General features: G+C 39.6%; 1 protein-coding gene across 1 annotated transcript; it reads right to left on the bottom strand.

Annotated features, from left to right (window-relative positions):
* Positions 1–9,134: 9,134 nt before the first annotated feature.
* Positions 9,135–24,064, bottom strand: LOC140167032 (solute carrier family 28 member 3-like). Its single transcript, XM_072190512.1, has 10 exons — positions 24,047–24,064; positions 22,003–22,437; positions 21,258–21,392; positions 19,887–20,035; positions 19,113–19,254; positions 17,094–17,285; positions 16,220–16,381; positions 13,866–14,122; positions 10,805–10,973; positions 9,135–9,341 (listed from the first exon to the last, which is right to left on the bottom strand). The coding sequence occupies exons 1-10, from the start codon at positions 24,062–24,064 to the stop codon at positions 9,135–9,137; spliced, it is 1,866 nt and encodes a 621-aa protein (XP_072046613.1).
* Between the last annotated feature and the right edge of the window lie 1,856 nt (positions 24,065–25,920).

Here is a 25,920-nt window from a genome sequence, read left to right as displayed (position 1 = left end):
GCTAGTACTTCTATGTGGACAGACTTTACAAGAGGCTGATCACATTTTATTTGTCCCAAGTACAGACAAGTTTATTTTTTAATTTCTTACAAAATATCTCAGCTTATTATCTTAATTAATGCAAAAGACTTATGTTTTTGCATAACACTGTACATTTTACGGAAAAAGATGTGAAGGGTATTCCGGAGTTATTCACAGAACCAAATTTGTTCAATCTTTGGATTGGTCATGAATTGATGCTGCTTCGATTCTTGTTATTAAAGAACTATTAACTAATTAATTAGAATTATTGGTAAATTTGCATTACATGCAAAGAATCACATGTTTAAAAGGGGGTACTACACCCCTCGATAAATTTATGTCTAGTTTTGCCTTTTTCTCAAAACCTAATAACACAGTGGTAACAAAGGTTATGCATATTATAGGGGCAAGGAATCCAATTACTACACTAGAATTTCAGTGACCCAAGACAAGTGGTTTGTTATTTATGATTAGAAAAGAGGTACCGCTAGAATGTACCTCATTTCCTGTCATATATACTGAACCGCTTGTCTTGAGTCACTGAAATTTCAGTGAAGTAATTGGATTCCTTGCCCCTATAATATACATAACTTTTGTTACCAGTGTGTTATTAGCTTTTGAGAAAAATGCGAAAATACTAACAAATTTACCACAAGGGTGTAGTACCCCCTTAATATCACAATTAACAATAGTCAATTACCAGAGTGAATAAATGATCAGGATCAATTCATAGATGGTTGGCTCTACTGCCGTATGCGAAACAAAGGTTATACAGCTCATTGTTCCAAAGGTTCATTGGTCAAAAGAAACAAAACAATAATGGTCATTATGAATCCTAATACTTACCCTAACCTGAACCTCGGCCCTAATCATAATAACACTGACCATAACCCTATCCTTAATACTAACCTTAAACTTAATCCTACTAACCCTAAAATGCCCCAAATCCTAGCTTTAACCCATTTCAGACTAATCACTCTTCAGCAGGTCTAAGCTAGCCACCTGCCTACATGTCATTTTGGAAAGGCAGTTTGTTCCTGGAATATATAGGTAAAATTAATGCCTGTGACTATAATGCCTAGGGCAAATACCCTCCAGTCAGAATTCTTGCCCCCCGGTAAAAACCCAAAATTACACAAATATCCCTTTTTGAAACAAAATTTCTGGGTCGCTACTGGTTACCCCTATATAAATAGAGTGGATAATTCACTCGTTTTTACATTTAAAGCACAAATTATTTACATATTCTATTTATTATTTATCTATTTATATCTATTCTTTATTGATAAATACTGTCAATAAATAAAAAACATGTTTGATCTGGAATTACTAAAGCCAATTTCGACAAACACAGTAAAAATAAGCAAAGTTGCATAAAATTGCATACACTTTGTGTGTAAACTTGTGCAAAGTTGGTACAAATTGTGCATAATTGCATAAATTTTGCACATAGTTGCAGAAATTTGTAAAAAATAAAAATTGGTACAATTGCTTTCTATGCCATTACTACAGTGTTCCATTGATGAATGGTGCCATTGCTTCTATGTCCATCCTAGGTGGTACATACAGGATGCCTACAATGGAAGGAAAAAAAGATCAAAATACACTGTAATGTGCAGAACTGACAATTTATTTTGAACAGACTTTATTAGTCAAAGTAATAGTGAACTCAAACTCCAAGTAATAGTGAACTCAAACTCAAAGTAATAGTGAACTCAAACTCAAAGTAATAGTGAACTCAAACTCCAAGTAATAGTGAACTCAAACTCAAAGTAATAGTGAACTCAAACTCCAAGTAATAGTGAACTCAAACTCAAAGTAATAGTGAACTCAAACTCAAAGTAATAGTGAACTCAAACTCAAAGTAATAGTGAACTCAAACTCAAAGTAATAGTGAACTCAAACTCAAAGTAATAGTGAACTCAAACTCAAAGTAATAGTGAACTCAAACTCAAAGTAATAGTGAACTCAAACTCAAAGTAATAGTGAACTCAAACTCAAAGTAATAGTGAACTCAAATTTTTTGACAAAAGAATACCTTAAGATCCTTTTATGGTTTTAATAGAATTATAAAGGTTTTCCTGACAGGACAATAACAAAGGTTTCTGTTGGAACTTAGTGTCAATTAATATAGCCCTTATCCTCAGTGATATCACCAGGATTCTTTTTTTGGGGGGGCATTGTGAGGGGGAAAAGTGAATTTCAGGGGGAACATTAACAAATTTTGTGTAAAATATATGTAATTTTTGGGGTTTTGCCTCAAAAGTGGGGGAAAACTGGGGGAGGGACAAGAAAAATATTGGGGGCAATCTGCTTCGCCAGTTGTGATTCAGCCCTGTACAAGTTGACAGGCTTCAATAGTGTTGTTGGGAGACAGGCTCCTTCTAGCTACTGTTGCTACCTGCTATTCTCCATTCTGCAAGTTGCTCTGCATGGCAAGGTTAGTGCATGATTGTCGTGACATAATTACCACACAGTAACTATAGTGGCGTGGTGGCAGCACTGGAAAAGGATTCCACGCACCTGTGAAACCTACTCTACTGCATCCTAGCACCCTGTGACACTGTCTGGAACTATCTGAATTTAAGCTTACCTAAATTTAAGCTTAAGCATACTTTCTACAGTTAAGCTTACATCACATGTCAAGTCACACACTTCCCAGTGGACAATCAGTCAGTTAGTATTGAACTGTCATAACACTGCCTTGGTTTATTGCAGAGCCCTCACCAGTCTTACAATATGGCTACTAATCGTGCCCCCAAACAGTGGAGTCTCACGAAGATTGAGACAGTAAACTCTTTTGAGAATTGGAAACAGAACTTACTGTACACATTGTCCCTAGATCAAAACTTCACCCCCTACCTTACTGAAGGACTACAGTGGGGCAACAAGACTAAAACAGCCCCCCAACGTGGCATGATAGATGATGGAGAAGATGTTGGCGCTTTTGTTACGGAAAAACAGCGCAACAGAAGTGTGCCACCCTGGATCTCATGCTAGGACAAATCGCTAATTATTGCCCAATCATCGCGTAACACCATCATCAAAAACTCCAAATCATTAAACAATATTTGGCAGACAATTAGATTGCACTACGGTTTTCAAAGCACCGGGGTCACTTTCTTGACTTCAGCACCATACAGCTAGAACCAAATGAGCGTCATGAAGATCTCTATCAGCGGCTCATGGCCTTTGTGGAGGACAACCTACTTGTACCAGATGGAGGGATAACACACCATGGTCAGGCTATTGACGAGGATGAAGAGCTTACCCCATCCTTGGAGAACTTTATCGTGCTTACATGGCTACGTTTAATCCACAATGACCTACCTCGTTTGGTGAAACAACGATACGGTACCGAACTCCGTTCAAGAACTTTGGCCTCAATCAAACCAGAGATATCTCAAGCCCTGGACTCCCTTCTTGACGAATTACAGACATCAGAGAATGCAAGATCAATGCGTGCTACAGTACCCGTCCTCAACAGTTTCCCGCCAGAAGCGCCTTTGGCGGAAGATCACGCACAGCACCCCAACGACCAAGACCAACTAAGACATGCCCCATATGCAAACAGGTTGGACGGTCGAGTACCAACACTTCCTTAGCGAGTGCTCTTATCTACCTGACAAAGATAAAAGTTTATCTTACGTGCCCGCCAAGTAGCCAACATTTTTGAAGATGATGATGAAGAAGAAGCCTCTGATGTCGCGTAAAAGCGTCACGTGGAACAAAACATCCAAGATCAACCACTCTCAGAAATACCAACTACACATCGTGTCCAAGTTCGCCAGTCGCCATACTTTAATGCCTTCCACAAGCATCATTCAGTCAGAGTTACTCTTGATAGTGGAGCAGAAGGCAACCTCATTCGTGAAAGTACAACAAAATCCTTGAACGCCAACATTCGTAAAAGCACTCAATCAGCACACCAAGCAGATGGCTCGTCACCGTTAACTGTTGTTGGTGAAACTACCGTGACCTTCACTCGGGATGGACATGACTTCCATTTTGAGGGTTTGGTAGTTGAGAACTTAGATGTTGATGTATTGGCTGGCATTCCTTTCATGGAGGTTAATGACATCACAATCAGACCTGCTAAACACGAGATCATTCTCGCCGATGGAACTACATGGTTATATGGATCTCGGCTCACTACTGACAAGCCTAATCACCAGAGTGTGCGGCGTGCCCATGTGTTACGAGCCCCTTCAGGAACCACAACCATTTGGCCAGGCGACTTTGTTGAGATTGAGCTACCACAAGAAGTGTCACCTCATGACGCTACCTATGCCCTGGAGCCGCGCACCGACACCCACATTGCCAAGACCCTCGCAGCAAACCGGATATGGCCCAATCCTACTATAGTGCAAAGCATTGCAGGAAAATCCGTGTCCCTAATCTCACCAATGAGCCCCTAACCCTCAAGCGGCAAGAACACTTTGGTCAAATCCGTTCCGTTTACATCCCAGAAGCCAGAGAAACCCTACCTGTAAGACAAAGTGGTGCTACAAAGATCCAACCAACTCAGCCCTTTTCTGTATCTGTCTCGTGGATCCGGACAACACACTCAGTTCGAAGATCAGATGAAGTTCCGCACCCTTTTAGAGGAGTATGATGAGGTCTTCACTCCTTTATTTCCTGGCTACAATGGCTCAGCAGGTCCCTTCAAAGCTGTTGTCAATATGGGGCCGGTCCAGCCACCACAGCGAAAGGGTAGACTCCCACAGTATGCACCGGACAAGCTCCGAGCACTCCAACACAAATTTGACGACCTGGAGAAACAAGGTGTGTTCGCTCGTCCAGAGGACATCGGCGTAACGGTGGAGTACCTCAACCCCTCATTCTTAATAAAGAAACCCAGCGGCGGTTTTCGGCTGGTAACCGCTTTTGCAGAGGTTGGCTGTTATAGCAAGCCGCAGCCATCTCTCATGCCAGATGTCGACTCTACTCTCCGCAACATTGCGAGATGGAGGTATCTCATTGCAACTGACCTCACAAGTGCATTCTATCAGATCCCTTTGTCACGGGCATCAATGAAGTACTGCGGGGTAGCTACACCCTACCGTGGAATACGTGTGTACACCAGATCGGCTATGGGAATGCCTGGTTCGGAAACGGCACTGGAAGAGCTCATGTGTCGTGTACTTGGTGATCTTCTTGAAAAGGGAGTTGTTACCAAGCTCGCCGACGACCTGTACTGTGGAGGCAACACAGTCGAAGAGCTACTCCATAACTGGCGGTTAGTACTCCATGCCCTGTACAAATGCAGCCTCCGTCTTTCTGCCTCCAAGACTATCATTTGTCCTAAAAGTACGATGATCCTGGGGTGGATATGGTCCAGTGGCACTCTTGGGCTAGTCCCCACAAAGTGGCGACCCTCAGCACATGTTCCACTCCAAGCAATGTCGTGGTCTTCGATCCTTCATAGGTGCTTTTAAAGTACTGGCTCGCGTGATCCCCAACTGTACCCAGCTCCTCAGCCCACTTGATAATGCCATCGCTGGTCTCCAGTCAAAGGACAAGATACCATGGACAGATGAACTCAATACAGCTTTCAGAACTGCCCAGACAGCTCTCACCTCATCCCATACCATCACCCTTCCACGCCCAGATGACCAATTGTGGATTGTTACAGATGGTTCTGTCAAGAAACACAGTATTGGATCAACTCTGTATGTTACTCGCAATGATAAACCACTCCTCGCTGGATTCTTCAGTGCCAAGCTTCGTGGTCGTCAACCTACATGGCTACCCTGTGAAGTTGAAGCCCTTTCAATAGCAGCCTCTACCAAGCACTTCAGCCCTTTGCTCATTCAGTCTCATCACCATGCGTGTATCCTCACAGACAGCAAACCATGTGTTCAAGCCTACGGAAGCTTTGTCGTGGAGAATTCTCCACAAGCCCACGGGTTTCAACCTTTCTGTCTACCGTCAGTCGCTATCAAGCATCTGTACGCCACCTTGCTGGGTCTGCCAACATTCCCTCCGATTTTGCAAGCCGCAATGCCCCTGATTGCACCGAACCAGTGTGTCAGATCTGTAACTTTGTGAAACGAGAGGAAGAATCCACAGTTCTCCGTATATCTACCCAAGACATTATGTCTGGGCATGCCCGCCTCCCGTTTACCAGTAGACCAGCCTGGACAAGTATCCAGCAGGAGTGCTCCGATATGCGACGATGTCATGCACATCTCACACAGGGCACAAGACCGTCTAAGAAAGCAACCAGTCGCCAAGGATGGTTTACTAGTTGTTCACCATGATCAGCCATTGTCACCTACGCGTGAGTGCATCATTGTCCCCCGCCAAGTTCTCAGTGGCTTATTAACAGCACTTCATATTCAACTTGATCATCCCACACGACACCAACGTCGCTCAGTCACACAGCGCCACTTTTATGCCCTGGATCTGGATAAAACCATTGACCAAGTCACATCAGGCTGTCACCATTGTGCATCCCTCAGCAACATACCCCAGTCACTCCTGACCCAGTCGACAGGTGACCCTCCAGAAACTGTTGGTGTATCCTTCGCTGCTGATGTCATACGACGCAGTCGTCAGTGCATCCTTGTACTCCGTGAAACCTCCACATCTTTCACCACGTCTTGTATTATTGATAATGAACGTCATGACACTCTCCGGGATGCTTTAATTCGCTTGTGCATTGAACTGCGCCCACTAGATGGTCCCCCAGCTGTTATTCGCACAGATCCAGCCCCTGGCTTTGTACGCCTTGCTCAGGACAAGCTCCTCAAACAGCACCGACTGACCATTGAGATAGGCCGCATCAAGAATGTTAATAAAAACCCAGTTGCTGAGAAGGCTATTCGGGAACTAGAAGATGAATTGATTCGCCTCGACCCATTGGGTGGCCCCATAACGGACCTCACCCTTTCAATCGCCATTGCCAACTTAAATGCCCGCATTAGGTCACGTGGTCTTTCTGCACGAGAGATGTGGTACCAACGTGATCAGTTCAGCAATCAACAAATCCCCATTTGTGACCAGCAGCTCATTCAGTCACAACATCAGCTCCGCAAGTCTAATCACCCATACAGCGGCGCTCGAAGACTCCCCACAAACAGCCTGTCGTTTCCTCACCAATCGATGTTGGTGATCTTGTGTACCGGAAAACTGCCCCCGATAAATCACGGGCCAGAAATCGGTATTTGGTTACTTCAGTTGACAGTACCTGGTGTAATGTGCGCCAAGTTCATAGGCTCACAGTTAAGGAATGCCTCATATCGCGTTAAGAAGTCTGAATGCTACACAGTTCCATATCAGCAAGAGCACACACCACATCCTCGACCAGGTCGCCTTTATTCATATGGTACTGGTAGCGATGATGATGACCCTGTGGACAAGAGTCCACAGCCACCGGTTCCTCCTCTCATCCCACTTGAGCTTTCTACCCCTGCATCTAATGATATAAACAGCGAGCAGAGCATTCAGCCTGCAGAGTCTAGCACAGACATGCATGAGCTTCATTCCCAGAGTCCTCCCATAGCATCAGCAGACAGTCCTTCAACAACTTTAGCAGATGCTGATCCTCCTTCAACGCCAACAGATACCGGTCTTGCAATCAATGGCCCCAGACGTTCTGAGCGTCACATAGCAAGCCACCACCACACCTCCAGGACTTTGTGGTGGATTATTAAAGCAGTCCACAGCAATTATTTGAACTCTATGAGTATGAGAGTCATCTTGTAAATATTTTACCCTTTGAAGTGTTCCAGTACTTTACACACAGTTGTGTTCTGCTGATTGCGTTAGTTTTGACTTTTGAATTTGATAATTGGAAGTTTCCATCGTGTTATGAGCTATTCTGAACTGTTATCGCGTTAGTTCTTCATTAACTTTTATCATGGTCACCATGATGAACTCAAGACAAGACAAGGGAAGAAGAAATCAAGAAGAAAAGTGGCCACGCCAGTTGTGATTCAGCCCTGTACAAGTTGACAGGCTTCAATAGTGTTGTTGGGAGACAGGCTCCTTCTAGCTACTGTTGCTACCTGCTATTCTCCATTCTGCAAGTTGCTCTGCATGGCAAGGTTAGTGCATGATTGTCGTGACATAGTGGCGCTTCTCCTTACCTGCCATACATGCCGTCATGAAGCAGGCAACTGTCCCTGCAATCAATGCCCTCACTGAAACACTTGCCAAGTCGCCCTTCCTGTTAGGAATCAATGGGCCTAGACCACCAAGTTGCACACCAACAGATCCAATGTTGGAAAAACCACACAAGGCATAGGTTGCAATTATTTCAGAACGTTTCTGTACATATTAAAAGAAAGGTATATGTGTGAGCAGTGGTATAGTCATTGTAGACAATTAAGGGAACAGCCCCCAAGACCTTGCTTCCCTGTGAGATGCTAGCTAATGATAGTTGAGAGGTTTAGGCTTTTTTATACCTTTTAGCCCATTTTTATCCATGATAGAGATTACTATATCTCATAAATATTTATTAGGTACATGTAATCCAGACATCTTATTGGTTAATTACGCCAGCGTCCAAGTATGTTATTTTGAATCTTCCCAGCTCCTGTACAGCATGCAGGGAAGAAGTAAAAACTTCTGCAACTCTACCACCCCATTGTGTGGTGTTTCAACCTGCATGTTACCATACCTTCAGACATAGCAGGATTCGAAAGTAGACCCATCATTATACCAATTTTGCAAGAAATTTAGACACATAAGATGATACCAAATGTCAACATTTTTGGACAAATTTAACACAAATTGTTGTAGTTTTTGGGGTAATTTCAAAAAATTTGGCCACAGTGAGGTGGAATTGATCAGGCTATTTTCTTAAAAAATTGAGAAAATTTTGAAAAAGGACCCATCCATGTACCAAAATTGGCCCAAAAGGGGGACCATCGATATACCAAAAGGCCGAAAATGTTACCCATGTTTGCAGCACGTCCCCGTATAGTCATTTGTACTGAGTACCCCCCTGGGATTCATACCTCCCTGCTATCCACTACTTAGGCTAAAAATTGTTATGTCTTGTTAAATCTTTAAAAAAAAAAACCTCATTCCGCATTCGTTTTTGAAACATTTTTTTGAGACATAACAATTTATTTTAGCCTTACATTTTTTTGAGACATAACAATTTATTTTAGCCTTACAAGCAAGCAAACAAACAAATCAACAATACTTGCCGATATTTGTCCTTGATCAATCATTCCTGATAATCTGATGTATGCAACAAACTCGTTAATAAACGTCTTGATTCCAATTAATTCTGCTACTTCTCTGCAGTCTTCCCATTCAACACCCATCATGAAAGCCAATGGCATGAACACATAGGAACAGATCAACTGAAATGCAGCAACATTTGTTATTTTCAAGAGATTAGACAAGTTCATGGGCATTGGCAGAACGGAAGTTTAAGGTAAGTTTAAGATAATGGATCTTATTTTGACTTGAGGAAGAGGGCACAGGAAGAGTCAAACCCCATGTACGTTAAGTGTCAGAGCTATTCAAAAAGAGAAGGGGACCATCCCCGGTTCTGATATCGGCAATCAATCCTAGGTTCCAGGATCGTGGATAGGTAAACTGTGCACATTAAGCTTGTGTGACAATACTCAATTGAGGTATACACGTTTGAGGTTTTTAGGAAGAAGGAGGAGGGAGACAAGGCTAAAGATTGTGGAGAAATTTCCCTCCCCCTGTGTTTAAAAGCAGGGCCGTCGCTAGAGGGGGGGTATGGGGGTGTGACACCCCCCAATACACAATTTTGTCGGCAAAATTTGACTGCTGTCGTCAAAACCATGTGACTGTCGGCAAATGTAGTCAAAGGTATGTGTGATTGTCGGCAAATTGTGAGAGCCATACAAAAGATTAATGTGTTATGAAATTGTGTTGTTGTAACGTAATAGACCTAATGTTAATGGTATAGTAGTTACTAGTTAAAAAAATTTATTTGAAAAAAATTTGACTGCTACCCCCCACTTTTTAGATTTCTGAGCGCTAAAAAAAAAAAATGTCAACAAATTACAAAAAATTTCCGTCGGCAAACCATACTGTGCACCCCCCGAATCCTTTTGGTCTAGCGACACCCCTGTTTAAAAGAGAGTCATCTTCCTAATGAAGACACTTTTGTTTATATATAGGACATCATGAATCTTTTGGTTTGTTCCTGATTGGGAGCCCTCAGAACTTCACTCTCAGAAAAGTTTGCCCAACGTTGGTTAAGGAGGGCACAGCCCAACGTCGGGCAAAATGTTGGGTAATGTTTTACCCAATATTGGGTTTGGCTAAGGAATTAACACAACATTGGGCAAAACATTACCCAACATTTAGCAAAACATAACCCAACATTGGGCAAAACATTACCCAATATCTTACATTGTTGAAGTACCCCCCCCCCCTTTCACTCTACTCTGCCTAAAACAATTAATTACGCCAAGTTTCAAGCGCTGCAAAATTTCATTATGTTGAATTGCATGTATTATTTTGCATGATAGAAATGGCCAGTTAAAATTTTGTAACAAAGTAAATAATAAGTTATTGAAAACTGTGACTCCCGTAAACACTAGCAGACAAAAAGACCTAATTTGTGAATATTAATGCACTTCACCTATGCCTAATGCACTACATAAAAGCTGTAACAAATAAGTTGCATTGTAATATGGCCACTGTGTGTCTATGGCCCCATGCATAGACAACATCCAGTAACGCAAATTATTTGGTTGTAATTCCACATGGCAATCAAATCTTGAGATCAAAATCTACTTGCAAGCGTTTTCTTATTGTAAACAGACTCCACCTGTTGACTTACTTCAAAGCTTAGTCCATGGATGTCCACCAATCCTCCAAAGTAACCTAGTAATGCATTCAGGAATGCTAGGAGACCCAGGAATGCAATGAGGTTGCCAGCAATGTTTAGAGCCAGTGGTATGGCAGTGGCAGCACCATTTGCTGCTGCTTCTATAATGTTCCTTTCAGTGCTGTAATTGTGAGAGAAAATTGCAAATGGTATGAAATTTGTGGTGTACATCAGGGCTGTCAACTCTCACGCATTGGCCGTGAGTCTCACGCATTGGGTCACTTTCTCACGGTCTCACGCCAAGGCAGTATAATCTCACACCTAGGTGGTGAAGCTCACGCAAAAAGCTGGAAAATGAGTAATATCTCACGCATCGTCATGAATAATTTGTTGCTCCTACAACCCCCCCTTTTCACATTCTCGGCGCCGTCGCTCAAATAATCATGGTACAAAATGAACATTGGAGCCAAAAAATCCCGGTACACTTCTGTCTCACGCCAAGCAATTCCAAAAAAGTTGACAGCCCTGGTGTACATCCATCCCCTATTTCGTAGTTTTGTGTTGACAAACAAGCTTATCTTGAGCAAAAATCTTATGTCAATGGGCTCATTGAAACTGCTAAGAAGGAGTTCTATCATGAGAAATTGGCTACTGCAGATGCCAAGGGTATTTGTCAAACTGTTAATACGCTCCTTAACAAGTCTCAAAAACCATTGCCATCTTGTAACTCTACCCAAACTTTATGTAACCAATTTGCTGAATTTTTTGAAAGCAAAGTTGCCAAAATTCGTGATGGATTGGATCAAGAAAGTCTTGACCACCATGACTTGGAATCCAATATGTGTTCTTCATCCCTCACTGACTTTGAATGTGTGTCTGAAGATGAGGTTCTAAAACTTGTTATGCAGTGTCCAACAAAGCCCTGCAAGCTCGATATCATCCCCACCTGGCTGCTCAAAGAGCATTCTGAGGTTTTTGCTCGCTGTCTCACTGTTATTATAAATAAGTCTCTGTCCGAAGGTGCATTTCCAAAGTCATTGGGCCAAGCTATCATCACTCCTGTGTTAAAAAACCATCTCTTGACCAGAATGAGTTGGCCAATTACAGACCTGTGTCAAACATATCATTTGTTTCTAAACTAATTGAGAAAATTGTGTGTAGACAGATTACGGTACTGAGTATATTCATGTAAATAATCTAGGTGAAAGATTTCAATCTGCGTACACTTCTAACAGGAGCACAGAGACTGCGCTCATCAGGGTCAAGGGTGAAATGTTAGATGCTGTAGACAGAGGGGAAGTAGTTTTATTAATCCTTCTTGATCTGTCTGCAGCATTTGACACCATTGACCATGATGTGCTAAGGGATTTCAGGTACTGCATTACAGTTGATACGTTCATACCTCACTTGTAGGACCACGCAAGTTCACATTGACGGTTTCTTCTCAGAAAAGCGTTCTCTTGACTACGGTATCCCTCAAGGCTCGGTTATCGGTCCACTTATGTTCATCATCTATACACTGCCCATCGGCGAGATTATACATAAACACAGACTCAGTTACCATGAATTCGCAGATGATACGCAACTATACATACCGTTCAATCCTAGGGATCTTAAAGCTCACAAGATGGCTCTTCACAAACTTGAATCCTGTATCTCAGAACTCAAAGACTGGATGTGCGTGAACAAATTGAAACTTAACAACATTAAAACTGAATTCTTCATAGCCGGTACTTCTCAAGGTCTTAGTAAACTTCCGCCAATGCAACTTAATGTGGGAGACAGCATCATTAAACCATCTGATAATGTTAGGAACTTGGGCACAGTGTTTGACTCTCGCCTAACGATGACTCCTCACATTAATAGCATGATTTCTTCAATCAATTTCCAGCTCCGTAATATCCGCCGTATTCGTTGTTTTTTGGACCACAAAACACTTCATACAGTTGTGCAAGCTCTCGTGATATCACGCCTTGACACCAGGAATGCTCTCCTCTATGGAGCAAAATCAAAAGACCTTGATCGTTTGCAGTCCCTCCAACACAAAGCAGCCAAACTCATATTCTATGCCGCCAGACTTGATAGCCCCACACCATTAATGCATGACCTTCACTGGTTGCCAGTAAGAGATCGAATCAAATTCAAACTCTGTCTGTACATCTTCAAATGTTTGCATGAATCTGCTCCTTCATACCTCACAGAATTACTCTCATACAGAACGCGCTCATCTGGACCCGTCACAAGATCCTCTATGGATACCAGTCTTCTGAACACTCACATCGGTAAAAATCGCAGTGGTGACATGTCTTTTCGTTCTGCTGGTCCAGCGTTGTGGAACTGCCTCCAGCGTAACATCAGGGAGGCAACCTCAGTGGCAACATTTAAAAAATCTCTTAAGGCTCATTATTATCCTTTTTGACTCTTTGCTTTTGTTCATTCTCTTGTTTTTGCAGTGTATCACTTAGCGCTTTGATCTTTTTGTAATAGCGCTTTATAAGCTCTAATATGTATGTATGTATGTATGTACTATGTCGAAGACTAGCCATGTCATAAATAAAGTTAGTTATGTGGTATATAAATACAATTCACTGCAATCCACTTCAACCTCCCACCCCTTCTTCACTTCCCCCCCGCCCCCAAGTATCATGTCCTCAATTGCTTGATTGAAAAACAAATACTCGTATATCATAATTATTGGCCTATTTTATCAAGTCCCTCGGCTCACCCAATGACCCTGTTACTTTTCATACTGTCATTAAAGACCCCCTCTCTTTTAAAGATCTGTGAACAAATTGCTCACAGAATGATCTTGCATTTCCTCTAAAATTAACAGATTTCTTTTTTTTTTTTTTTTTTTAATTTCAAAGATTTGAAACAATTTCAACTATTTGTATCCAAAATGTGCCAAATTTTACGGGGCAGATGATAGGCACTTGTCAAATCCTAGCTAAGACCCTGGTATAACACCCCATGTGAGTGGCTGTGTTGATGGGGGGGGGGGGTCTGTGTGGGTATCCATTGTGTGTTCATGGGTGGGGGTAACTACATTTCAATCCATCAGATTAGTACCTACCTTTTGTCCAGTTTGATTTCTTCCTTTGTGTTTAGTTTTGACTCTTCCGTTTCTGGATAAAATAGTTTAGCCATCGCCAATGCAGCTGGTGCTGACATGACAGATGCCCCCAGTAAATGGGATGGACTGATACCAAATGACACATATGCTCCAAACACACCGCCTGCGATAGTTGCAAAGCCGCCGGTCATGATAGCATGTAGCTCTGATTTGGTCATCTTGTTCAGGTACGGTTTGACTAAGAGTGGAGCCTCAGTCTAAAATAACAGAGAGAAAACAAAACAAAAATCACAAACAAGATCTGTCTAGATTCATCCTAATTAATGATTGAATAATTGGAGGACTTATTAAAATGGAACAAATTTAAATCATACATCTGTAGCATTCAAAGGAATTATTGGTGATTTGTGCAGTAGAGGCAGAAGTATTAATATTCAGGGGGTTGGGGGACAGCACATTTTGTTCCTGCTTTACTGGGACTACTTTTGCGCATGCATGAAAAATTTCAATTGCAAACTATTTTTAAATAGTTTGAAATTGTAATATACAATTTAAAAGCCCCAAAGTTTGAAATCGATATTTGCCATTTAAAGCGCGCTTCAGACTCCGAGTATTGTACGTACAATATTGTATGTACTGTATGTACTTTATTTAATCTATTGCCATTCTATTTCCAGTAATGTTTAAGTTCTAACGAATGTTTGATGACGAAAAATCGATAATATGTTACATACAATATCTAGCAGAAATATATTATCGATTTTACGTCATCAAACATTCGTTAGAACTTAAACAGTACTGGAAATAGAATAACAATAGATTAAATAACGCATATTATACATACAATATTGTACGCATAATAAAAAGTCTGTATACTGCTTAAAAGCCCCAAATGAAGGTGTGTTTTGCAATTTTATGGGCCAGTGCAGACAAGCACACAATTTGATCCTATTTGGGCGAAAACTTGTTTTTTGTGCAAAAAAGGAAGATGCAGAGGGCAATTGCTTTATTTTTTCTTCTATTATGATTTTAGGGGGATCTGACCCTGCCTTAAAAACTTAGGAGAGTCCTGACCCTGCATCCCCTTCCTATTCCTATGGATTTGAGAAACTATAGAACACAGGTTTGCCAAAAAATATCAGCAAAATAATTATGTGTCAAATAATCAAAAAGTTGATTCAAATGTTGTCCTATTGGGCTACCAATTTGCTGGTTAGGCAACCCTGCTAGAACACCCTTAAGTTCATCAAGGATCAGATTTTACCTCAAGCATGCTAAAATGAAGAGAACAAATAGTGCAAATGTCAAATCAAAACTTTTCTTATAAAAACTGCTACCCAAACAAAAGGTGCCCAAAAGACTTCTCTTTACCTTTTTACCATTTTAGCATAAACTTGTGTGTGTTTGGGAGGAGGGGCCGGAGATTGAATCCCCCTCCCCTGGCATGCATCTTATTTAGATGATGAACAAAGCTTATGCTGGTTTGCTAAAAAACTATACTAAAGAAAAAGGATTAAAGGTATATTAAAGGATTAAAGGGATATCGATAACTGACCATTTTCTTGATTAAAAGTAAGGCAAATTAATGTGTCAATTTAAGTGGGCCATAATGACGCAGGAATCATGCAGCCTCAGTAACACACATTTTGCCACCTGAGCATCAGCCGTTGATAATGCCTACATGAGTGTGTGTCATCCGCGTCATCCATATTTTCCCCTAGTCCTGGAATGAAGGAGAAGTTATGAAGTAGAAACTTTACAACCAGATCTCTTCAGAGTCTTCAGGCTGGAACCAACAAACTGCATCAATCTACGAAAAAAGTTCATCCCAGAACCTATTTTGCTTCTTTACATGCAGAACCTATCTACAAAAAGGTTGGAACCATTTCAGCTTTACACATTGGCTGCAGAAGCGGAGGGGCAATGGGGGACATCATAAAATATGTTTGCAACAAATCATTTCAGATTTGTCAGATTTTGGTGAAAGTAATTTCAGCCGACAGAAATAAATGCCCAAACAACTGACCCTACTTGAAAGGTCCATCTGCCCATAGAACAGGATTGGGTTTTTTTTGTAGCCTTAAGCCACAAAAAAAACACCAGATTTTGCATTTTGGGATTACTTATTGCTAAAATCATGTAAAATCAGCTGTTTTGGAGCCAAAATTGATTGATTTTGACTGAAAATCTTTGAATAAAATTCAGAACATTTTAAAACTGTTTGCAAAATAATTCTCAAATTTTTGCCAAATTTTCAAGCTTTTGGTGATATTTTAGGGTCATTCTAGCCTCAAGTAAAAAAAAAAAAAAAAAAAAGAAAATCCAGACTGACTGAACCTACTCTATTATCTTACCTGTCCTATGAATATATTACCAGCAGCATTCAGGGATTCCCCTGCTGATGTCTTCATAGTAATATTCATGAGCCATGCAATCCTAACAATAACAAACTGCATGACACCCAGGTAGTATAAGATGGACACAAAACTACTGAAATAGATGATCAGTGGAAGAACCTGTGGACAAAAGGAAAAACATGGATATAAGAAATGCCACACAATTCCGCCACCATACTTGACCTGCAACCACAATATGAGCGTAAAGTTGCTAGTTGGTAGCCCAGCCCCCGCACTCCGTGCAGGCGCAGGTATTCATGCTCATCGAAAATTTCGCGAAATAAGGGGTGTTTTCAGATGAAAAAAAGGGTGTTTTTAAAACCATGTGTTCGCTAAATTGAAAAAAGGGTATTTTCATCGAGCAGCCTACGCGTTTCTGCCAGAAAAATTTGAAATATTGTTTGCGTTTGAGCGAAAATAGGGGTATTGTCGAAGGGCAAATAATTCGCGAAATCGCTAAAATTTAAAAGGGGACATATCTAACAATAAAAGCTAACATTTTATGGAAAAGAAATACTTATCTATTTTTATAAAAATGTTAAGATACAGCTTTAAAGAGGAAGTAAAAGTGTTCTTAAAGAGGAAGCCCTGTCAGAGTAGTTCTTCTGGGGTGAAACAAACCTGCCTGGTTATCAAATTAATCAGTGAAAAGGTTATCTCTGAATTTTACAGGTGCTAATTGATGTTTGAATGCTATTTTGTCAATTAGCACCTGTCAATTTCAGAGATAACCTTGTCGCTGATTAATTTGATAACCAGGCATTTTTGGTTTATCCCAGAAGAACTACTCCGACAGGCTTCTTCTTTAAGGACACTTGTATATCCACCTCACCTTAAATGCAAAGAAATGGTTGGTAAACAGTTCACCAAAAACAAATGATGCTCCTGCATCGGTAAAATTCAGGAAATTGTTGACAAGATCTCCCAGGAAGGTAAACACATCAAAGCCAACCTTGGTTCTCAAGATTAGAAGCCCAAATATGAATTGCAGCCACATACCCCACAATACTGGTCTCCATTTGACCTGTACAGATGAATAATAGAAAATGTATGTCAGTAAATGGTAGGCACCCTATTATGATTTTTAGAAAAAAATGTTTGTACCTTCAGAATTCACATCAATAAATAAAGTAACCTATACATGTACTTTGATCAGCTCGTAATTTTGTGTGTTAAAAAAGGCAAAGTACAGGACTTTAATTAATAATTTGTGATGATTCTGGCCAGGTGTCATAAGAAAATTCTCAAAATAATATTTTTGATATTAATCAGCGGGCATTATAACATCGCGGATTAATATCAAAAATATTATTTTGAGAATTTTCGTGTGACACCTGGCCAGAAGCATCACAAACTATTAATTCAAGTCCTATATTTTGCCTGCTTTTTTAACACACAAAAATGAAGACCAGGCAGGTCAACTAATAGCACTCTTAACATGGGTCTACTTTTCGGCATAGTGGGAAAAGCCTAACATTTCCTGCCTATTACGAGCTGATCAAACTATATAGCAGGCCTGTTGAAATTGGCAGCAACTATAAGAAAATGTGCATTTTGGTGCAAATTTGTTATCAGATCATAAATAAGGGCCTATATTCCAGGACTAAAGTCCGATTCGTACTCCACATCGCAGTGCAATGTGATGCTGCGATGCTATAAAAACTGAAATCTAAGCCAGGTTTTCATGAGCTCTGCAGTGAAAATTCTCATCACGCAGTGAAAATTTCGGTCCGTGATGAAGTTGGATTTTGTTTAACTTTATCGCATCACGCTGCAGTATCGCAGCCGTGCAAGAATGTGATTGGCTGCTGGAAAATCAAGGCCCGCAGAATGACCATAAAAGGAGATGCAGACTGATTCACTTTTAACACATCACAGCATCACACGGTGAAATTAAAATGTACATTTTAATTTCATCGCCTGATGCTGCGATGTTTTTGAAAGCTTATCGCATCGCGCTGTGATGTGAGTCTGAATCGAAATTAATTGACAGTGAGAGCATCTGAGCATATAATTGTTATCAATCCAATGACCATAAAGATGCAAGGACCAAGTGAGGAGTTTAACTTTTGTGCCAGCACAAAGCGCACAAAATCCATAGATAGCTCACCTTTGTTTCATAACCATGAAGGTATAGGACATTTTTTGTTTTTGCTATAGCCCCCGAATGAAATTTATTTAATTATGTTTGTACTCACTCAGGTAGCATTGTGTGTGAAGGACTAGAGGCTATTCTTTTTTATGGGCATTTTAGTGTCTAAAATGACCCAAAATGAGGGTTTTTCAATATTGCCGTCCATTTCTAATCGTCACCCCCATAGGCTTTACATGTAAAATAAAAAGGCTCGTAAAAATTTAATAGCCTCTAGTTCCGATGTAAAATTCACACAAAATTCTTTTTGAGTGATTACAAAGATAATTAAATACTTTTCATTCGGGGGCTATGTGGAATTTTTTTTTATGTATTCCTTGTACAATGACATTTCACAATAAAATGTCCATTGGAAACAAAGGTGAGCTGTGTACACTGTAGATAGTGAAATCCAGGTAGATATATTCCAGCGACTGTCATCTTTTTGGGTAATGCCACAATTTCCTTGGAGTTTTAAATCAATGTAAAAAAATGAATACAGTAAATTTAGAATTTACCTAGCAGCTGTGGGGTAAATATATTTAATGCCAAATAGAGGATGTAGCATGCAATTGCAGCTCCTGTCAGACCTACTTGAACCGAGAGCAGTGTCAGTGGGTCACAGTTGGTCCACTTTTCCCGGAGAAAAGTCTTGTGTGTGTCCAAGTAACACACAATAAACACCACCCAGCTCAGAAAAATTGAAATCAATTAACTTACATGTCTTGGACTCTTTGAAAAACAGAATGTGAGGAAAACTAGAAGTTTCAGGCCTGCTGCAGAGATAAGCTGAATGGGGTTATCCTTGGTGAGGAATGCCAGTGCTATGATATAGGCGATGAGGAGACCGATGTAAAATGGCCTGAAAAGAGGAAAGTAGTGTAGTAGTGTCAGCTCAAGTCAAGTACCCGGTGATACAATTAAGTACATGGGGCGGGTTATGGGGGGGACTTGAATTACAAAATTTTATCTAATTATGTTACTGTTAATGGGGTAGGGGTCCCCAGGGTACAAAACTGGGGCATATTGGACTTGATATTGATCTTTTAAATGATTCTCTGCTGAAATGCATGCATGCCTAAGGGTGCCCCCTCCCCTGTCGCTACGCCACTGTTCCTCCGACGTGAAGTACAGAATGGTACCAATTTTCAGGCTCAAACTGGCATGAACAGACCATTTTCCCCTGACTGATCAAACTGGAGGCTGCCCCCCCCTTGTGCACACCACTGCACTGAAAACAAATTTTTTTGTGGGTTTGTTTAGGTCTATGGCAGGTTTTTTTTGTAATGCTACTGGCTGCTGCTATAATTATCAGTAGGCTATAGGTAGGTCTACAGGGTCTCGTAATTTTGATCCAAATGTGGTTTTGCTTGCTGAGATTTCCATCGTATGGCTAATTATGATGGGGTTTTCAGCAAAATAAAGCTGTATTAATGGGTAATGACATTGGACACATTTAGCTTGATGGAATCACATATAGTCCTGATGACTTACCATCTTATAGTAGGCCAATATTCATCTATCATTTCAACAATTCGTTTTATAACTCTCTCATATACATCATCCCCAATCTGGTTCCAGATGATGTACAGAAGAGCACAAAACAACACAATGCCGGTGAGAATGACTAAAATCAATGCTCTCTGTGGACAGATTAACAAAACAAATGAATATTAAAAATGTATATAGGGTATGTAGCGGTGTACCGGGAGGTTGGGGGTGAATACCAGGATCAGGATGCAAGTATCCTGAGTCAGCTTCCTCCAGACCAACCTCATTTTGGTCCATTTGGGAAATAAAATTTCATCCATGTCAGTCATTGCGGTAGCCGATCAGTGAGACAAGTTTGCCCAAGATTTCCCAGTATACAGCCGAGACGACTCAGGTATACAGTGACTGCGGGGACCGTGGGTATGGGTGAATTTTTTTAGGAGGGGCAAAAATCAAATAATAAAAAAAGTGAAAGTTTGATAATTTTTTGTTTTAATGGGGGACGAGGGGGGAGGGGTTGCCATTTAAAAATATCAAATTAATTGTGTGATGTGCCATTTAGAGTGCATTTCAGAAGTTAGATAGGTAGTACTTGGTGTGAGATTTACGCCAGTTAACCAGACTGTATAGTCTCTTTCTACATGCTATGCAGGTTCCCTCTATAAGAAGTCTTCCTCTTTCCATGTGTGATGCTACTGGTTGCCCTGATATTTAAGATTTTTAGGTCATTTAGTACTTTTTAGACCCATTTATCAACATTTTCGTCAACCCCCCCCCAACTATTTGAATGTTACCTTTACCCATATGCCCCCTCCCCCTGAAAAAGTCCTGACTAACCCTACAAACAAAAATATTCTTAAAACATTTATTAAAAATGTTTTTATAACATTTAAATGTCAGGTTATAAAAAGATCATAAATACATTTTTAACATGTTATTGTAAAATATTTTGAGCAAAACATTTTGCAAAATATTTTTATAAATGTTTTATAAATGTTATTAAAACGTATTTTATACCCTTTATATAACCTGACATTTAAACCTTTTCTGTAAAATGTTGTGTGTTTGCTGGGATGCTACTGATGCTATAGATGAATCTGATGAGCCACATTCCTACACCTCGCTGGCGGCCATAGCTGGGGCCATCCATCCATTTTACGTAACGCCAGTATCATAGGTGTGCAGCGTTTATCACTCCTGTGTCGCAGTGCAAGTGCTACGTGCTCCGATGCGCTCACGATAGTGGGCGTCTTGGATCGAAATCCAAACGAACTATGCTTGTTTAGCTTTGTTTGGCGCGGATGGCCCCAGCTATGGCCGACTTAATCCTGACCATCACTTGGCTCATCGGATTTGTCTATTATACACACTTACTTGGAAGTTAATATAACAGGCTGCTATGAAATATGTAGCATACAAGAACAAGAGAATAATGCCAATGACAGTCCAAATCACTTTCTTATAGACAGCATAGAATTCCTCAGAATCATCTGTTAGGTTCTCTGTTGCCTGGAAAACAAATATAGGTCTATGTCTAAATAATGAAGATACCCTGTTTATTGATATACATCACAACTTCTTTTATACGGATCTCTCTGTTTTCTGGCTGTGAGATCTTCATGAGAAAACATGTTTTTAATGCTTTTACTACCTGTCCTTTTGCATGTGTAATGGAATAATTAATTTCCCATTTTATTTCTTTGTTTTGAATATAATTTGATTTTCAAAACCTCTTTCCATTACTTCTTGGATGATAAAGGTCCGGATAAAGGGCTGGTATTGAACTAAAGACCTAGAGATAATAACATCACTGCTCTTCACCATCGCAGTTGGTAGAACATGTTGGTAGAGCCAGGGCTGTAGCAAGCTAGGCGGCCTGGGATGCCATGGCTTGCTCCTGTGGCCTGGATGCTTGACCTGCTTTGGAACAGATATTGTATCACATGTAGAAATAAATCTGTATATATTACCTGCTCAATGCCAAAAGTGGGTTAAGTGCAATTGCTGCCATGTGAACATTTGGCAATTTACACACAGTATACTCTACTCAACTACACATGGCAGCTAATGCAATTACCCAGTTCTGGTACTGAACAGACGATATATAGAACCTACTTACGTCCCAAAACTGATCTTTCCTAGAGTGCTGATCATGTTTATAAGCTGATGGCGCAACAATCTGCGGCTCCTCCATCTCTATCACCTCAATACCATTTGGATTTTCTTCATCATCCTCTGCTGATGCTACTGCAGGATGTGGTAGTCCATCTTCATCATATGCTTCATTCACCTCACCATCATTACCATCTTCTTTAATATTTGGACTTTCTTCATCCTCGTCTGCTGCTGCTACTGCAGGATGTGGTAGTCCATCTTCATCAAATGCTTCGTTAACCTCACCATCACCCCCATCTTCTTTAATATTTGGATTTTCCAGCTCATCTTCATCAGCTGATGCTACTGCAGGATGTGGAAGTCCATCCTCATCAAATGCTTCATTTACCTCACCATCATCACCATCTTCTTTCACTTGCATCTCCATTTCATCCTGCTCCTGAATAAGGAAACAAAATAAGAACTTGAAGAATCAATATTGGAAGTGATGTGCATATTGAGGACAGCGGCACCACCACTGTTTGAGATGTGATCAAATTAATGTGTAAAAATGGTGTTTTTGTGATCATTAATGATTTCCAAGCAAAATAGGCCTATACATTTTACATGATTAATTTGGTTCAACATTGCACTCAATTCTTGTTTTGGGGGTCAAAAGGCCAACTTTAGGGTACACTCTAATTTTACCTATCCATTTTCTGAATACAATCCCCACTCATTTATTTTTGATGAGATATAAACATCTCAAAAAAAGTAACTAACCCCCTTAAATAATGGCCATTATTCAAAAGGGGGTATTGTATTACAAATCTGTAAAATGTGTAGGAAGCAGAATTTATTTCTGCGCATTTTGAGACCTCATTTGATACGATAGCCCAGAAAACAATAAAACACCAGTCAACTTAATGTAGTGAGGTCCAGATTTGAAAGTTGCATTTACATGCAAATTTTTACAATACAAAAACACTCAGATATCATTTCACAGATTTCCTTCCATTACACTGAATACAAAATCGATACAATTTACTGCAACTTTCAAATCTTTTTAAATGTACGCTGTGATGTCAATATTTAGTCAATTGCTGCAAATGAGGGGTCAAAATGTGCAGAAATAAATTCTGCTTACAACGCATTTTACAGATTTGTAATGCAATCACCCGTTTTTGAATAATGGTCATTATTTAAAGGCGGGTTGTTACTTTTTTTGAGATGTTTATATATATTGTTCATTTTGATGAGATATATATAATGTTCATTTTGATTAGGTATATTATCACTTTGAACCAGCAATCTTATCAAAATGAATAGTATCAAAATGAACTATTTAAACTGAAAAGATCTCCAACTCATTATTTGATTATCCATTTCAATTTGAAAAGGTTCTGTTATATCGCTCTGATCATTTTTGATAAGAACCTATTCATTTTTGACAAGAAACTGTTCATTTTTTAAATGACAAGGTAATCTGATCGAATTTGATGCATTTCTTGTCATTTTTATGAGAAAATCTGATTTATTTTGAAGAGAAATCTATTATGTCCTCCTCCAAATAGTCATACTTGTCAAATTTGAATAGATTCTATTCATTTGTGAGGAGTTGTTTTTTAGAGTGTGTACTTTGAAAACAGTTGATCATGTGTGTACATTATGGTTGAGTTGCTATCACCCAAAAACCACACACACACTCCTCCACCCCCACACATCCACATGCTTCCACATATTGAGGTTCTACCCAATAGAATTTTGCAAAATGCCATAAAATAACACAGAAAATTTGGGCAAAATATTGCTACCTATGATCCTTTTTCCAAACTTTTCTACCCAATTACCCCTTTTCAACAAAAGTGAGTGCCCCAGGCTTCCACCTTGCTATCAAAATCACATTGGTGCTTTTGGGCCAAATTGTCATGCAATATCTCATACCTAGTCAGCTTATTTGATCACAGATTTGTATGAAATTTCTGTGCAAAAACTTTTTTTAAACTAGTGAAACCTTGCTTTGAAGCAACATTTTAAATGCTATAATGGAATAAAATATCATGGCTTACCTGGCGATCATCAGCCATAATGAAGCTCTTCTGGTTTCCACTCGTCTAATAATTATTAAACTTTTCTAATATACATGGAACCCTGCTAAAGCATAAGCGTCAATCGTGTTCAATACCGTGATCACACTTGTTATTGTTGTCAAACTACATATAAACAACTATTGTCTTTTAAAATTCTATCTCGCCACACTTCACTTATCCCACTCCACCACACCAGTGAAAAATCCAAATAAAAAGCATATACACAACACAAACTATTTTATGGTACAAGTCTGATTTTGTCTGCAATTTGTGGAGCTGAGGCACATAACTAGTTAACTACCCAAATATGGCAGCTATTTTAACATTAATCACACCTAAAATTAAGAAATATAATCGAACAGAAACTTCAATTGCAATTCCTTTCTACAACTTTATCCACTAGTCTTACAAATAATATAACGAAGAAAACCTAAAGATCCCACAGAATCAAATCAGCGAATGTAAGAACTGCAAAAATCATTGAAAATCATATTTGTGCATTTTTTGTATATATGTAAAGTAATAAGACAGAATAGAATAGAATTAAGTTGTTAGTACGGATATTTGTAAACACACTATTTTAATGTTTAAAACATTTCTACTCCTTTGTGGGGATCTGCACATGTTAATACCTTTAAATTGGTACATTTTAAACAAAATAAAAAGACTGTGATTATTGAATAGCTGATGTGATGAGGAGATTCATTTACATGTGCTCCTGTACCACAAGTGATAGACAAAATCTATTGTGTGCTTGTTTGGTGGCATCAGACTTTTCAAATATCTTTGGGCATAACAATACTGGTTTAAGTTGGGTGAATTATGCAGTAATTTGTATCAGGTCTGGAATACTATAAAAGGTTTGTTTGAATGGGTGCAATCATGCATGGGATACCCACCTTCACTCTTGATAAGTCACCCTGAACTAGACCAATACTGTGAAATGGTGAACAATAATACCCGGCCCGGCCCCCCAACTCAACCCAAAATTGGCTACCATGAGAGTTACCAAATAGCGCGGAAAAGGGGTAATTTTTTTACCAGTAGCAAGAACCGTGAAATTGACAAAATAAGGGGTATTCCATTTGGTCTGTCCGTGAATTTTGATCATGAAATTAGCAAAATAGGGGGTATTTAATTTACACTGTCCGCAAAATTTGGATACCGTACTTGAGAAAATCTGTCAATATTTAGTGTCATTGAAAAGGGGTGTTTGAAATTCTGAGTCATTGAAAAGGGGTGTTTGAAATTCTAGTCATTGAAAACTACAAAAAGGGGTTGTTTTTGGCCAACATTTGTCCTCAATTTTGCATGAGAAAGGGGGGGGTAACTTTGATGAAAAATCATTGCAAAGGGGGTATTTGAAAGATTTAGTAACTCTCATGGTTGCCACCTTTTGTGTTGAGTTGGGGGCATACAATAATAACATTAATTTTGTGATGCATTTGTAAGTTTCAAAATGCTTTTTTGAACACATGCATAACACTATATGTATCCAAAGTTGGCTTTGATCGGTCGGTTTTCCTTTTTCTTTTAAAAAAAATATTTTACCACATATAATGTTAAAATATGCAAGTGCACAAAATACAATGGTAAACAAGGATTTGTAAGGTTGTTCAGGCTCAGTAGTTTTTCAATATATATCAGATTTATGCGGTACAAATTTCAAACAGGCAAAACATTTTGGGAACCTTTGATAGCAAATGAAAAAACACCTGACCCTACTTTGTCAGATTTTTGGGTCATTCAGAAAAGGACAATAATGAAACTTCTTTTTTTTTGTTAGACATTATCATGCAAATGATGTAAAATTTGAATATACAACCAGTGATATGGCAGCAGAATTTTTTTCA

The sequence above is a fragment of the Amphiura filiformis genome, chromosome 12 (assembly GCF_039555335.1).
Source record: "Amphiura filiformis chromosome 12, Afil_fr2py, whole genome shotgun sequence".
NCBI classification, from domain to species: Eukaryota; Metazoa; Echinodermata; class Ophiuroidea; order Amphilepidida; family Amphiuridae; genus Amphiura; species Amphiura filiformis.
This window is presented reverse-complemented; position numbering and strand designations above follow the sequence as displayed.

Bases quoted from the DNA above. Each gene is read 5' to 3' on its own strand.
- LOC140167032 (XM_072190512.1), bottom strand. The intron at 20,036-21,257 runs GTAAGTGTGTAT...ATCTGTCCACAG, and splicing joins CCTGTTATATTAACTTCCAA to AGAGCATTGATTTTAGTCAT. The intron at 10,974-13,865 runs GTAGGTACTAAT...TCACAATTACAG, and splicing joins GAAATCAAACTGGACAAAAG to CACTGAAAGGAACATTATAG.